Raw genomic sequence first — 13,171 nt, forward strand, 5'->3', positions numbered from 1 at the left:
GTTTATTTCATCCTCATTGCTATTTTTAACACTAATGCTATCACTACAACATCAGTAAAATGTGTGCAGTATTTGTACTGTACACCTTGGACACCTACTGCAGGGATGACTCATTCTCTCAACTCTTACTGAAGTTTTCTTGTGATTCTGTCCTGGGGGAAGGAAAGCCCCTTATCTGCATGCTCTCTTTCCTTTTCCAGAATTTTACTCTATCTCCCCATCCTCAGACAACACTGAGCAGCTTATTGAACGCAGATGATGAATGGGTGTGGATTGATGGCAGATAACAGGCCGCCACTAATTGACACCACTGTATCACTTCATCTCCTTCCTTTGTATTCCTCCTCCTCCTCCTTCTTTTCTTTTCGCGGCACGGCAATCCATTACAGTTCAGATTAGTCACTCTTAAGAAGCCGTGTGTCCCTGCGTGATCTATTGTGATGAAATATACTCCATAAGAGATTGCTTAAGGGCTCTTTTCAAGGGTATTGTTTTTTGGAGGCATTGATCGCGTTGTACGTCGTACAACGAAGAGTTCTGAAGTCCTTTTTCGTTCATGGCCTTATATACAATGCTTTCATGATGTTTAATGTCATGTAGCAAAAATAGCTATGGAAATTTCTTTCCCTATTATAGTACAAGTACACTCCAAGTCTCATTCAGTCAAGAGTTCACCAGTGTAATAGTCTTTTCTGTCGAGGTATTGATCAGAAAGGTGAGGTTTCATTATCCAACAGTCAGCCCTCTTCCTTATACTGCTAGTCAAAGCCAACCATACCAGGATGAATAAAGTGCAGGTTGTACAAATCCTCAGGCCTTCCTCAGAGCTAAATCCCTGTCTGTTTGAGACCTCCGTCTCTCCTCTACCACTGGCTGAACAGAAGTGATTTAACTGGCAAAGCTCTTGCAAGCTCTTTCCTCCTCATCAAAAGTGGGGTCCTGCTCTTGGCAGGGCTTTTTAGGCTCGGCAAGGAGACAAACATTCTTGTCGCTTTGTTATTTACTTGGGCTCAGGAACTCTAAGATGTGTTTAAACCCGATCCTTAACAGATAGGCTTGCCTGGGTTTATAAAAGCTTGTGTTTTGTATTCTTTCCCAGGTGCTCCTAATATGTTTTTATCCTCTTTATCCAGGGTTGACTCTTGCTGACTTTCACATTTTTTATGGCATGCTGTTCAGAACAGCTATCTTTGTTTCAGGGGAACAGGTGCGTTGAGACGCTCTGCTCAAGGGATCCGTGGGTCGTTTTTAGCTGTGAGAGGCTTTTCCCTTTTTTTGCTGATTGGGAATTTTAGCTAGCAACCGTTGGATCACAAGTTCACTTGTCCAGTCTTGAGGACACCACTGTTCCAATGGCGAATACAAACAATTTCCACAAGATTTGCACATGCTGGAGCTTCCTCCCCCTCCTGCATACCCTTCCTCCACTTTATCATTTATCTCTCTGAGGTCAGCCATTAACTCACTGTGCACTTCTCCTCCCGCCCTTGACTAAAGGATATGCTTTCCTGAGTCTCCTCGATTCCGAATCCGCCTGGTATTCCCCTGGGACCGGCAGACTGCCGTGCTAGCCCACAGCCAGACGGCTTTTAATCATTTATTTAGGGGCTGTAATGTCGAGTTCAACTCCACTCTCTCACTTAGTGCACGTAGAGACGAGAGGAAAGCAAACGAGAGACAGCGCATTAAGCTTGGATCAAGAAGCCAGTTTGTCAGCGAGCCTCCAAGGATCTCTCCTTCCTCTCTGTCCACTATCAGTGTTTTAAACCAGTGTAAAATGGTCCTGCTTTTATTGCATATCACTGTTTTGACGGCATCTCCTCTGGGTTCACCCAATGAGCCTTCAAAGGAATGAAACATCAAGGAATGCAGTTAATTTGTCCAGATTTCATTAGCAGAGAGCTAAAGAGGTGGAACATTCACAAAGGTTGAGCTTACTTAGTGAGGAAGAGTTTCTACACTGAGGTTTCTGCCTCGCCCTATACAGAGGAAGAAAAGATAAATTGTCTCCATAAATGCAAGTTGGTACAAATGCACATGGCTTAATTATCAAAATTGCGTTTTTAATAGACTATTGTCTTTCTTTAACAATATTCAGTTGTTTTTTATGGAGTGTTCACAAAGAGGTACGACACTAAAAAGAAATGCTTTTATGTATTTCAATGGAAAAATGCGCCTAACAATGTAGTGGAGAATGCCGTAAAAAAAAAACGAGGAAGAAAAGTTTAGCTCTAGAGGTGCCTGGACTATCTGTCAAATTGCAACGTGCAGCCAATTTTTGACAAGAGACCTGGCAAGACCATCTGTGTTCTAGCAGACCTTGTATTTTCAATGGGCCTTGCATTTTTGTGTCTGAACAGGGCCAAATTTTGGTTGTTACATTGATCTTTAATTTACTTTCACATGTCAAAATATTGTACATGTTTTAACTAGTACTGTAAACACTTTGCAAATAAGGTTTATTATCCGTTGTTTTCTGCACCGAGTGCCAAGTCGGAAAGGTAATTCACATTTATAATCGAAAAGAATAAGGATGTTGATTGGAGGCAACTAATCAGCACTGACCTTTTCTGAATAACATTAGAAAAACCTTTCCCAGTGTAGCTGTGTTGTTAAGCCTGAGGTCTGTTTTAAAAAATGTCTTTTCCTCAGCTCAGCAATGGCTCTGTGTAAATAAATGTGTCTCTTTCTATGCAGCAGATAGCCTTCCCAGTCATTAACCCCAATAATGGGACTTCGGAACCTTTCTCCGAGTGTAATGACCTAACTCAGCTCAGTTCAGGGTGCTAATTGACTCTCAGTTACTGCATAGAGTGGAGCAGGTAAACAGAGAAAGTTTGCAGTTTCTTGGTGCTATGGAAAGATTTTGCATACACCCAAAACAAGGGCTTGTATGTTTTTTCCCCCAGCAGGGACATGAGGGCTGGAGGGTTGTTGGATTAGGGGAAAAGATCTTCAACATAAAAGGTGCAAACTTCTGACTGATCAGCAAGAAGGACTTGAGATCAATGAGGACAGTGTGGGGCTTTGAAGCCTGAGAGGAGTTGGCCAATCAATGATGAAGTGTTCACTTGTTAGTGTCTTCCAAGACGTGAGGAAAACAAGCAGTTTCCCTCCATGAGGCGTCGCTTGAAGTTATTCAGCCAAACACAGTGGAGAACAACACAAAAACTTTTCCTCTTGCTCTCCTTGGCCTTCAATCTGTCTCTCCCTCCAGCTTGGTGTAATTGGTCAGACAAAAATAGTATGCTTGGTTCAGTTGTTTTTACTGTTTTTTTTTTTTGTTTTTTTTACGTGAGGTGAATTTGCAAACAGTTTAAGATATTAAGGGGGATGCTGGGGGAGATTTTTTGTTTTGTCATAGCTTTGATCTTGGATTAAGATTAATGGGGGTCAAGAGGTTTATATTTAAAAACTACATTTTAAACACTAAATTGGTTGGTGTTTTGTCACATTTATGAATAAATTACAATTCCTCCACTGAAGTTTAAGGAACAGGAAGTACACACAATACAAATGGCATGTCAGGCATCCTGAAAAAAGTCTTAAGGTCAGTTTCATCTATCTGCGCTATAAGTACACAACCTCCTGCTTCCTCTTTTTCCCCGGTAAAAGAAAAACTCCAGTTTCCACTACACAGTGCTACTCCAACTGTTTCCTTCTCTGCCCTCTCCATTACTTTAGATTTCCTCTCTCTCTCTCTCTTGGCTCCATGCTGTTTTGGTTATCAATGATTGCCTCAAATGCCTTCCTTCCCCTCTCCATCACGAGAGCTGTAATGTTGTCACACTCATGCACAGCAGCAGCCCGTGCCAGGGCGTTGCACCTCCGACCACTAACTTCATATCAATTTCCATCAGCAGGAAGTGCAGCAGGAAGAATATATTTCGCTCGCATTCACGCAGGGTCAGGTGGGGTACGAGGGACTCTGTACTCCCTTTCATCCTTCGCCCATGGACACTTTTTCTGTAAATCCATGGCCTCCCAATGAAATATGAATCAAAAACAGTGCTCCAGGCTTTTGCTTGCCTTGAAAGAAGCTTTAACTCAATTTGAAGTCTCAAGAGGTGAGGAGTTGCTAGCTACCCTGCATTGCAGTGTTTGGATATAATGCCAGGCCTTAATAAATCATGGATTGTCAGGACTAGAAACAAACTAGAAAAACTATGTCTTTATACTTTTTTTTTCTTGTATACTGTATAGGCATTGTCAAGATTGTGTGTGCCTACAGATGTATTGTTTCGAGTGCTGTTTCAAGCTATGATCTGTGGAACCTTGTCTTTTTAGATAGCTAGGAGACAAGTAAGGTTGTGGAGATCCATTAGTCCATTAGGTAGACGGGCTTGTACCATAGTTTATTTGACAAGTTTTAGTTGTTTAACCCAGATCTAATTATACCATATGTTTGCCATGTGCAGATATCACACTAATAACTAATTCTGTTAACACTGGCACTAAATGTTTAACACTGTTATTGAACCTTATCTGGGGTCCGATATCAATGTGATGATGGGTATCTTAATGGCTCTACGGTGGATTAGGACTACCACTAGCATGTTCCGTCCACATTTTACATTTTACAGGGTAATCTGAATGATCCGCTTTGATATATTTGACAGAGTCAATTAGTAATGTGTAGTTTTAGGGCTGTCAATTGCAAGTTTCATCACAGTATGATGTTATATCCATTCTTTGGACAATGATACAATATTTGCTGATATTACAAAGTCTGCCAAAGATATGATTTCGATTCGATTCAGTTCAGGGGCCTACCATTGTCATGAGATGATGTCAGTAAATATCCTCATTGTCTTTTTCTTGGCTGCTTGCTGTTATCTGCCTGGGGCTGGGCCATTAGCACAGTTTTAATGTTAAAGAAGGAGGTGCGCTTGGATGGAAAGAGTGACACAGACGAGCCATGGGAATTTAAAAATAAAGGCATATCTTAAACTTGTAATATGTAATGATGTTTTCATTTTGCTTTGATGATATAGGATTGATATATCAATCCAGATTAATGGATCTTCTAAATTTTGCCATTTTTTAATCGCTTGTTGTTTTATATTAGAATCATAATTATCTTAGAAGTGATGTCATTCTGCACACGTCCATCCATCACTTATCCTATTCAGAGTCATGGAGGGCTGGAGCAGATCCCAGCTGACACTGGATAAGAAGTGGGGTACACCCTGGACAGGTCACCAGACTAACTCAGGGGTGACACTAGGGCTGGGCGATATGGACAAATATTTATATCTCGGTATTTTCAGGCTTAATGGTGATCTATGATACTGTATATGTCTTGGTATTTTCTACTAAATGGGCTACATGTTCAGTTGCAAAGCCACATTTTAGATGGCACAAGCACTTTTATAAAAAAGATTTTCTCCCTGTTTGAACTTATATAGCTGCACAGCATGTAATGAAAATAAATAGCAGGGCTGTACATTAACGTTTTTGCACATAGCACTGCAGCTGCAGAGGTTTAAAGGTTTGCAGCACAGGACACAAAACTATAACATGGCTATAAAATTATCAGATAGCCTAAATCCATTTTAGTTTGACACAATTAAAAATCTTTGTGGGGGGAGTTAAAAGTCGTTTTCGATGGCCTCTTAAATGAATCTAGTGCTGGAAAATTAAATATATTTATTTATTTAGGCTATTCATCTTATTTATGCACCAACATCAACAGGCTGAGGCAGGGAAGGAGGGAGAGACACTTTGTCCATGTTATATATGTCTTGTATATGAAATGTTTGTTGTCACTACATTTTTTTTTTAACACATCTGTCGCCTGCATCCAGGTGCTGTCTCAGTGTCACCCAATAGACTACAACTACCAAGAAGAACGGCGATGCACTATGATCCACCTCACACGCAAACTAGCAAACAAACGCTCACCTGTCATAATAAACCAGCTCTGTCTCCCACACATGCAGCGCAGCGCTGTACTGCACATGTGCTACTGTGGTAATTTCATTCATCTCACAGACTGATTTAGCGTAGCATGAGCAATTTTTAGGCCGATGTCACACTGAGGACTAATTAACAGATAGATTAAACAGAGTAGCAGCTCCATGTCTCTCTTTGTGTTGCTGGAGAACTTTTGAGTTAGTAGGGCGGAGCTGTACAGAGAGAGGACAGATGCACACTGGCTTTTCGACATTATGTAATGCAACTTGACCCTATATTGATCTGAACAGTTTTGTCTAAATCTATAACGTGCTTAAAAATATATATTGATATATCATTCATAGTCTTTATATCACCCAGCCCTAGCTAACACATAGACACCTATGAGCTGTTTAGAGTCCACAATTAACCTGCAGGCCCTCTAGACTATGGGAGGAAGCCAGAGAAGCAGGCAAACACCCACACTAAAACATGAGAACACGCAAACTCCACATAGATGGCCACAAGCCAGCCAGTGCTTGAGCTGGAACCCTCTTGCTGTGAGGCAACAATGCTAACCATTCTGGACATGTTATGTTTCCTTTTTTAGCCATAAACACTTTTCATTCATCTCCTTGTCTCCTCGTCCCAGTATATTTTAGTGCTGTTATTTTCCACACATTATTATTCATGTACTGTGTTTCACACTTTTCATCCCTCTAGTTGATGCTCGAGCATCGCATACCAAATTGCGGGTGGTATTATATTTAATACCCTTCATTTGCAGTGTTCTTATTTATGCTCTATTTTTCTCTGCTGGATTCTAATATAATTTGTTGCTGCAGTGGCTCAATTAAAGTTTCATCTTGTCGTATATCTAATGGAAGATTACCTGAATGTTGTGCTTTTTTTCTCCACGCTGTCTAGTATAGAAAATCTATCTGTTAACTCCTGCTGGGCTAACTTCTCTTCCCTTCCCCCTGTCTGTGCAGGAGCAGAGCCCCAGCAACGCCACATCCCTGGCTATGATGCAGGAGCCGCAGGAGGTGGTGGAGGAGACGGTCACCATAGAGGAGGACCCCGGCACCCCCACCTCCCACGTCTCAGTGGTCACCTCGGATGACGGCACCACACGGCGCACAGAAACCAAGGTAAGACACAAAGGTGCACCCAGCATATAGGCATAGTGGCACTGATCCTGCAAAGTTATATATATATATATTTGTTGATTTCTAAGGTGTTTATTGACCAAGTATTTTCATATCATAATGATATTAGGTGCTGGTAGCTGTTAAAAAAAGTTCAACTTTAGAATGCTACTAAGCAAAAAGACATATAAAGTTATCTGTGACCTGCAGATAAAACTGATGATTCTTATATAATCTACTGTGCAGAGCTGATATTCAGCCTGGTACTGACTATCACACCTGAGCAGGACACCTCAGAGCAGTTGCCTTGTTGTGGTAAAGAGATCCCATTGAGCTCATTGCTGCAAACCCCCCAAGAGTTCCTTTGATCCATTTCAATATTGCTTCAAATTATGCTTATGGATTACCGCTTCCAAACAGCACGGTACTGTACCTCCTCTCCCAGACTTCCACCCTGAAGAACTCTAAAATCCCATAATCCTACAGCCCAAAGTGGTTTCATCTCCCTCTCATGGCTTCATTTATTTGATTATTGTGTTATTATGAGCCAACTCCCCTGGTATTCTCCTACTTTTGTGCTTCTTAAAAGCTCCTTTGTTGATTCGTCCTCTACTGTGTTCCTTTGTTTTTCTGTAAGGATATCTCTTCTAACGTGAAGGTGAGTTGACTTTTATACCAGTATGGCTTTCTACCACCACGCCACCATTTTATGTGTGCCCATACAGGCTACAGCAGCAGTCTGCTTCATCACAAGCCAAATAATGCTCCAGTTTATACTCTACAATACTCCTCAATTCACTGCTTGTTGCTTTCACCCTCTGGGATGAGACCCATGCTCCTTTTTTCATTTCTTTTGCATGATCTTCTGTCTCTCTCTCTCTCTTTCTTCATTTATCTTTTAAATTCTCTTACAACATTAGGCATTGACATTATAGGAGGTACAAAATACCACATCTCAGCGCCAATAACATGTCCCCACATGCAGAAATGTTAAAATACAAAGTGTCTTGAATTGGTAACTATAATCTTGTAATAACATCTATAAATCCCTGTGTTAGGAATATAATTACAATGACTTTTTACTTATTTAGGATTGTTTTTGCCAGCTATAGCCTTGTCATAGCCTGGCTTTTATTTTTTAATTGTATGAATTACCATGTCTTTATACATTTTGTACATTGGCTCCCCAAAGTAATTTGCTACTGCTTTGAAGACCACAATTCTGAAAAAATCATTTCAAGTGGCATCACTAATCTGCAATTGCTCAAACCAGAATGTCCTCATCCTGGTGTCAGGTTGGAGTTTTGAAGAATTTCAAGTGTTGAAATTGTGTTTTGGAAGACAGTCTGCATTTCACTTCTAAGTCTGAATTCATCGCTCTCTGTGCAAGGAGAAGAATTCCCACCAGAACCCACGCCACATTTCCATTTGAAAAATAATTCAGGTGGGGGTTGGAAGCTCTTCCTGTTCTCTTCCACATTTTGAGATATACCCTCAAAGGCGAGCTTGCATTGCAACATTTTGCTTGCAATACGGGATGTAAACGTAGGTAGTGTCAACTGCTGCTTCTGTAGGCTTCCAGAGGAGTGGAGAGCACTGTGTGGAGCTCCTACTCTAGGGACTGTGAAACTGTAATTAAAAAGCCTGGTCTAATCCCTCATCAGGGAGGGCCCATTGCCCTCCAGCCTGTTTACTGCGAGGGGATTGGCCACACACACTCACTCACACTTACACTCACATGATTTTATGAATTCATACACAGACCTTCTTAGGGATAACACACACAAGCGTATGCAGTAAAACATAACACTAATCAAGGGCTGTGCTGCTGAAGGGAAGAGGAAGGACGCTTCTTTAAAGGGGCCACCGCCCTGCTGGGAGGAGAGATTGGGTGCTCTCTGGAAGTCACTTTGAGGAGAAAAGCAGATTAATGTTTGGGGTGAACTTCTGCTGGTGGCAAATGGATCCAGACCATTTTCAGAGTTTCCCCAAAGAAACCCACCCCCCTCCTCTTCCTCACTTTCCCTCTGTCTTTTTTGTCCTCTCTGCATCTCCTCTCTCTTACTCACTTTCATGTGTTGTTTTTCACCCTCTCTCTTTTTCTATCTCTCTCGTCATCTTGCAGCAACTCAGTTTTATTTATGTGCTTATCTGTTCTTTTGAACCAAAGTCTTGCTATACTGTCTAATGCTAACACACTCCTTCCCCTTGATGGTTATACCCCATCTGACTGCTGGAAGATGAAACACACAAGCTTCTCCCATCTTCCTGATTTGCAGGCAAAAAAAAGTTTTTTTCCAGTGGTAAACATGTTTCTAGCAGATTTAGTATCAGCAATGTTACAAGTTAGAATACTGGGGAAGGAACAGAAAAACTGGCGCCAAAATTGGGCTAATGTATATGAGAGGATGTCAGCACAAAGAGGCTGGACTCACCTTATACACTCAAGTGTGCATTTATTTAGGCGATCAGGGTAAGTTTCAACTGACATATCAAATTTTTCATGTACAATTGGAAAACAACTATAAACGGACTTTTAATAGCAGATTAACTGCTGGTTCTGTTTATCTTTTCAATCAATTCAACTCAAAGCGAATTGGCCCGGACCCTGGATGTGTGTATGAGTCCGGGCGCATGTCCGCACTCAATTAGATCCACGTCCGTCCTCCTGTCCCAGCATGTTGTGCTTTCCCTTGGCTACCATCCAGCCCTGTCTTCCTGCTGGCAGGCTCTCTGAATGGAACACCAGTCATGTCGGAGGAAGAGCTCAGTTGGGCCAATAAAAGAAGCGTTCCTCCTCTTTTCCTCTGGATATGAGCTAATGAGAGTGGAGGCAGACCACACAAACAAATAAAAGCACTTTCACTAGCGTGCACACGCTGGGGAGCCAACCTTGAGTAGGTAGGAGTTAGTTTATCAGGTACAGCTGTTGTGAAAAATGAGGTGCCACTGTTGAATAGAACAGAATAAAGAGCAGACGCCTTTTCTATTCGGAGTGCATTACTTTCTTTTATTTCAGACAGACTCTATCGACTTCAGCAAGCAGTCTTTAAAATAGTTACCCCTGCAAAGCAAGAACACTTTGTCCTCTCTCAGATTTTACACAGCTGTATGTAGCTCTAAAGTGTGCATTACAGAGTGAAAAACAACAGGTTGGGTGTACATCCATGCATTATGAAATCTAATGAAGTTTACTGAGAGCTGTACCCACCCGTCTCTTCAACTCTAGGTGACCAAAGTGGTCAAAACCATCACCCGCCGCACCTACCACCCAGTGATGGTAACTGACAACTTGTTAGTGGAGTCCAGGCCAGCCACCCGGACCCCCACCCCGGTCTCCATCTCAACCCCCACCCCATCTGAGACAGAACCAGTAAAGGATGCTGAACCCTGCGTGATGTTTGCTGTGTTCCCTTTCCCCCCCCGCCTGCCTCCCTGTTTCTCTAACATCGTGTTTAAAAGAGGCCCACATTTAGCCACTTTCTATCATTGCGGAGAAAGTAACAATTTCTACTTCCGTCATCCTCACAGGTGCTCTTTAGATGGACTGAAAATGAATCACAGGCGTCACGATCACAGGCTTCTTAAAAATCTGAATTACCACTTCGTCCTCTCCCACTAGCCCCCAGCCACCGTGTCCATTTAGGCTCTCAATAAAGTGAATGCCGCAGAGGTTGTGAAACCTCTTACAGAGCTGTAAAGCGGACAGTTTGACGCCTGCTGCCTTTCCCTCCATTTTTAACAGTTTGGTAAACAGTTAGGGCCTGTGTCTAACTGCCTGTGGTCGCTTCAAACACTTTTCAGAGCGGCCATGACTTTTCATACACGCACACATTACAAATCTATAGTATTTCTGAATGTGCTCACATATACTCACACTCTCCACCATTTTAGCAATTCTCTTTTAGCCATGTTTACTCGGCTTAAGCATATTTCAGATGCCCCTTTTTGAAACGCAGGCCCCTCGTCTCCCTCTTGCTTCCCCTCGCGCGACTGTTTAACGCCTTGTGAACTTGAGCGTACATCAAAGAGTGTTTTGAAAACTGTGTGATGGCTCCCTTTGCAGCCCCTTGCAAATCGCCTAAAAAGCTGTGTTAGTACAAGGCAGCTGGGCATGTCAGGGTTGGGATGCTGTAGCATTTTCCGTGGTCTCCTCTGAGCTCTGACAGCCAGAACAGAATACAATACAATACGGCGATAAATAAAAGTGTGATAAAATTACCAGATAAGAATTAAAGCATTCTGACATTATTCTCCATGTGAAAGGCTTGGGTTCCCTTGTGATGCTATATCTCTCAGGAAAATCAATACAGCGCATCGGAAAAAATTAAGTTGTTAAGTTATCGCTTCATGCAGCATATGACATTAAGCCCTGGCCCCAGTAGTCCCCTTGAGGCCCAGAGTTAGCATTAGGACCCATGATATGAACACCACAACAGCCTTTTTTGCGTTCTTACCACTGAGAATCTAGTGGATGAAAGCGAGCTTGTTATTCCAAGGTCATACATATGCTTTAGGTAATGTGAATCAAGCAAATGAGCTCTTTATTTTTAACTCGCACAAAGCTAAGGCAGAATGGCATCAGAAACAAACATAAATTACTCATTAATTACTCCAAACATGGTCATGAACCTTGGCGTTCCTGAAATAGGCTTCGTTATGTGGCTCACATTCATGGTGTAATCAGACTAAGGCCAGTGAAGATTTCTCTTCTGTTTGAACCAAGTTAATGAGGATGCCATGTTGAACAACCAATACGCTGTTTGTGCTATAGCTCTTGTGTAGTGTGGGTTAATACTCCGTTGTAGTTTGTTGATATTATTACATGCCTCGCATGCTCGCTCCTGATTAAATTCTAAATTATGGCATTGATGGGAAAATAAAGAAAACATATTACAATTAAGACGGCTGGTGTTGAAAATTAAACCTATCAGATGTGGGAATGAGCGGAGCGTTGTTTTTTTTTTTTTTTTTGCCTTTCCCCAAGAAATTCAGGCCGGCGTGCTACGCTCATCAAGTGGGAACGAACCTCTCTGCGACACCTTGTCAGGCTCAACACGAATTGCATCAGACCTGCACCCCTGCAGATGACGATTAATTTTCATCAACCTCATTAATTTTGGAGATGAATTTATAGCCGTGGACAAAATAGCCAATTATCGGCCACAGCAGAATTCACTGGGCAGCAAATTGGTTTCTGTATGGGCGGAGAGCCCAGGGAAGTGGGGGTGGGGGGGGGCTGTCTGCTATTCTCCAGTCAGACAGCTTCAGAGACAGCACAGGAAGTCAAGTTATTTAGCCATAGGATGAAGTGAGCGTGAGAGAGAGATACATGCAGGTCTGGTTGTCCCAGTCCTCCGGCTGCAGAGTGTGATGCTGCCCTGCTCCCTTGAGGACAGAGAGGATTCAAGGTCCAGTGGAGCCGTAGCACTGCAAGATGGCTCTGTTACAGCACAATCCAGGGGACTCAGTGTACCAAGACAGTTACTGTGTCTGTGCAGCATTTTGGATTTAGATTTAGCTGGCAGTATTTGCCTTATTATTATAGCATGTGTACTGACTTTTCCACTTTATAATTTAAGGTAACACCAGCTGGTGACAGAGACCTTACAGTTGGATATTGGTCAGTTGTATCCACCTCCACTGCAACAGAGGTTCCTCCCTGAGTGCAGCCACTATATGATTTTGTTTGCAGATTTTAAATAATGGATTGATAATGTGGAAATAAGTCCCAACCAACTTCAAAATCAAAAACACCTGTATTTGCTTCAGTCTTTAGGAACCCTTTCTGTTTTTTTGACATCATAGCAGCACTACCAAATGCTTTTGGTATAGTACCCTTAGAACCAGTATGTAAGCTGTACGGACATGTATCTAGCCCCTAGATCTGTTTTGCGTTTTCACCGCTGACAGTACTCTTACAGGCGATGCAGCAGAACATCTTAACCTCATTGACTGTCCACAGAACAGTGTGTTCGCCAACTTTTTCATAATAAAAAGAACAGGCTGGAAAGTTTACAGTCTCTGTCGCAATCAAGGGCATTAAAAATAGTAATAATCCTGACTGAGGTGTTAGCTGTGACTTTTAGTATTGGATCAGTGTGCTAGGAAACCTCAACAGAGTGGCG

The 13,171-nt window shown here is 42.1% G+C and overlaps 1 protein-coding gene across 10 annotated transcripts in view; it reads left to right on the top strand.

Moving 5' to 3' along the window:
- arvcfb (ARVCF delta catenin family member b) overlaps positions 1 to 13,171 on the top strand; it is a 264,389-nt gene that overhangs the window by 164,047 nt on the left and 87,171 nt on the right. For 8 of the 10 annotated variants that reach the window (XM_050050471.1, XM_050050470.1, XM_050050465.1 and 5 more), the window contains 2 exons: positions 6,888 to 7,046; positions 7,681 to 7,701. In XM_050050471.1, coding sequence (XP_049906428.1) covers positions 6,921 to 7,046; positions 7,681 to 7,701 — 147 coding nt within the window. In that variant the 5' untranslated portion in view covers positions 6,888 to 6,920. The remainder of the gene's footprint in view (positions 1 to 6,887; positions 7,047 to 7,680; positions 7,702 to 13,171) is intronic. The other 2 variants (XM_050050467.1, XM_050050475.1) reach the window with 1 other exon arrangement.

The sequence above is a fragment of the Epinephelus moara genome, chromosome 8, assembly GCF_006386435.1.
Source record: "Epinephelus moara isolate mb chromosome 8, YSFRI_EMoa_1.0, whole genome shotgun sequence".
NCBI classification, from domain to species: Eukaryota; Metazoa; Chordata; class Actinopteri; order Perciformes; family Serranidae; genus Epinephelus; species Epinephelus moara.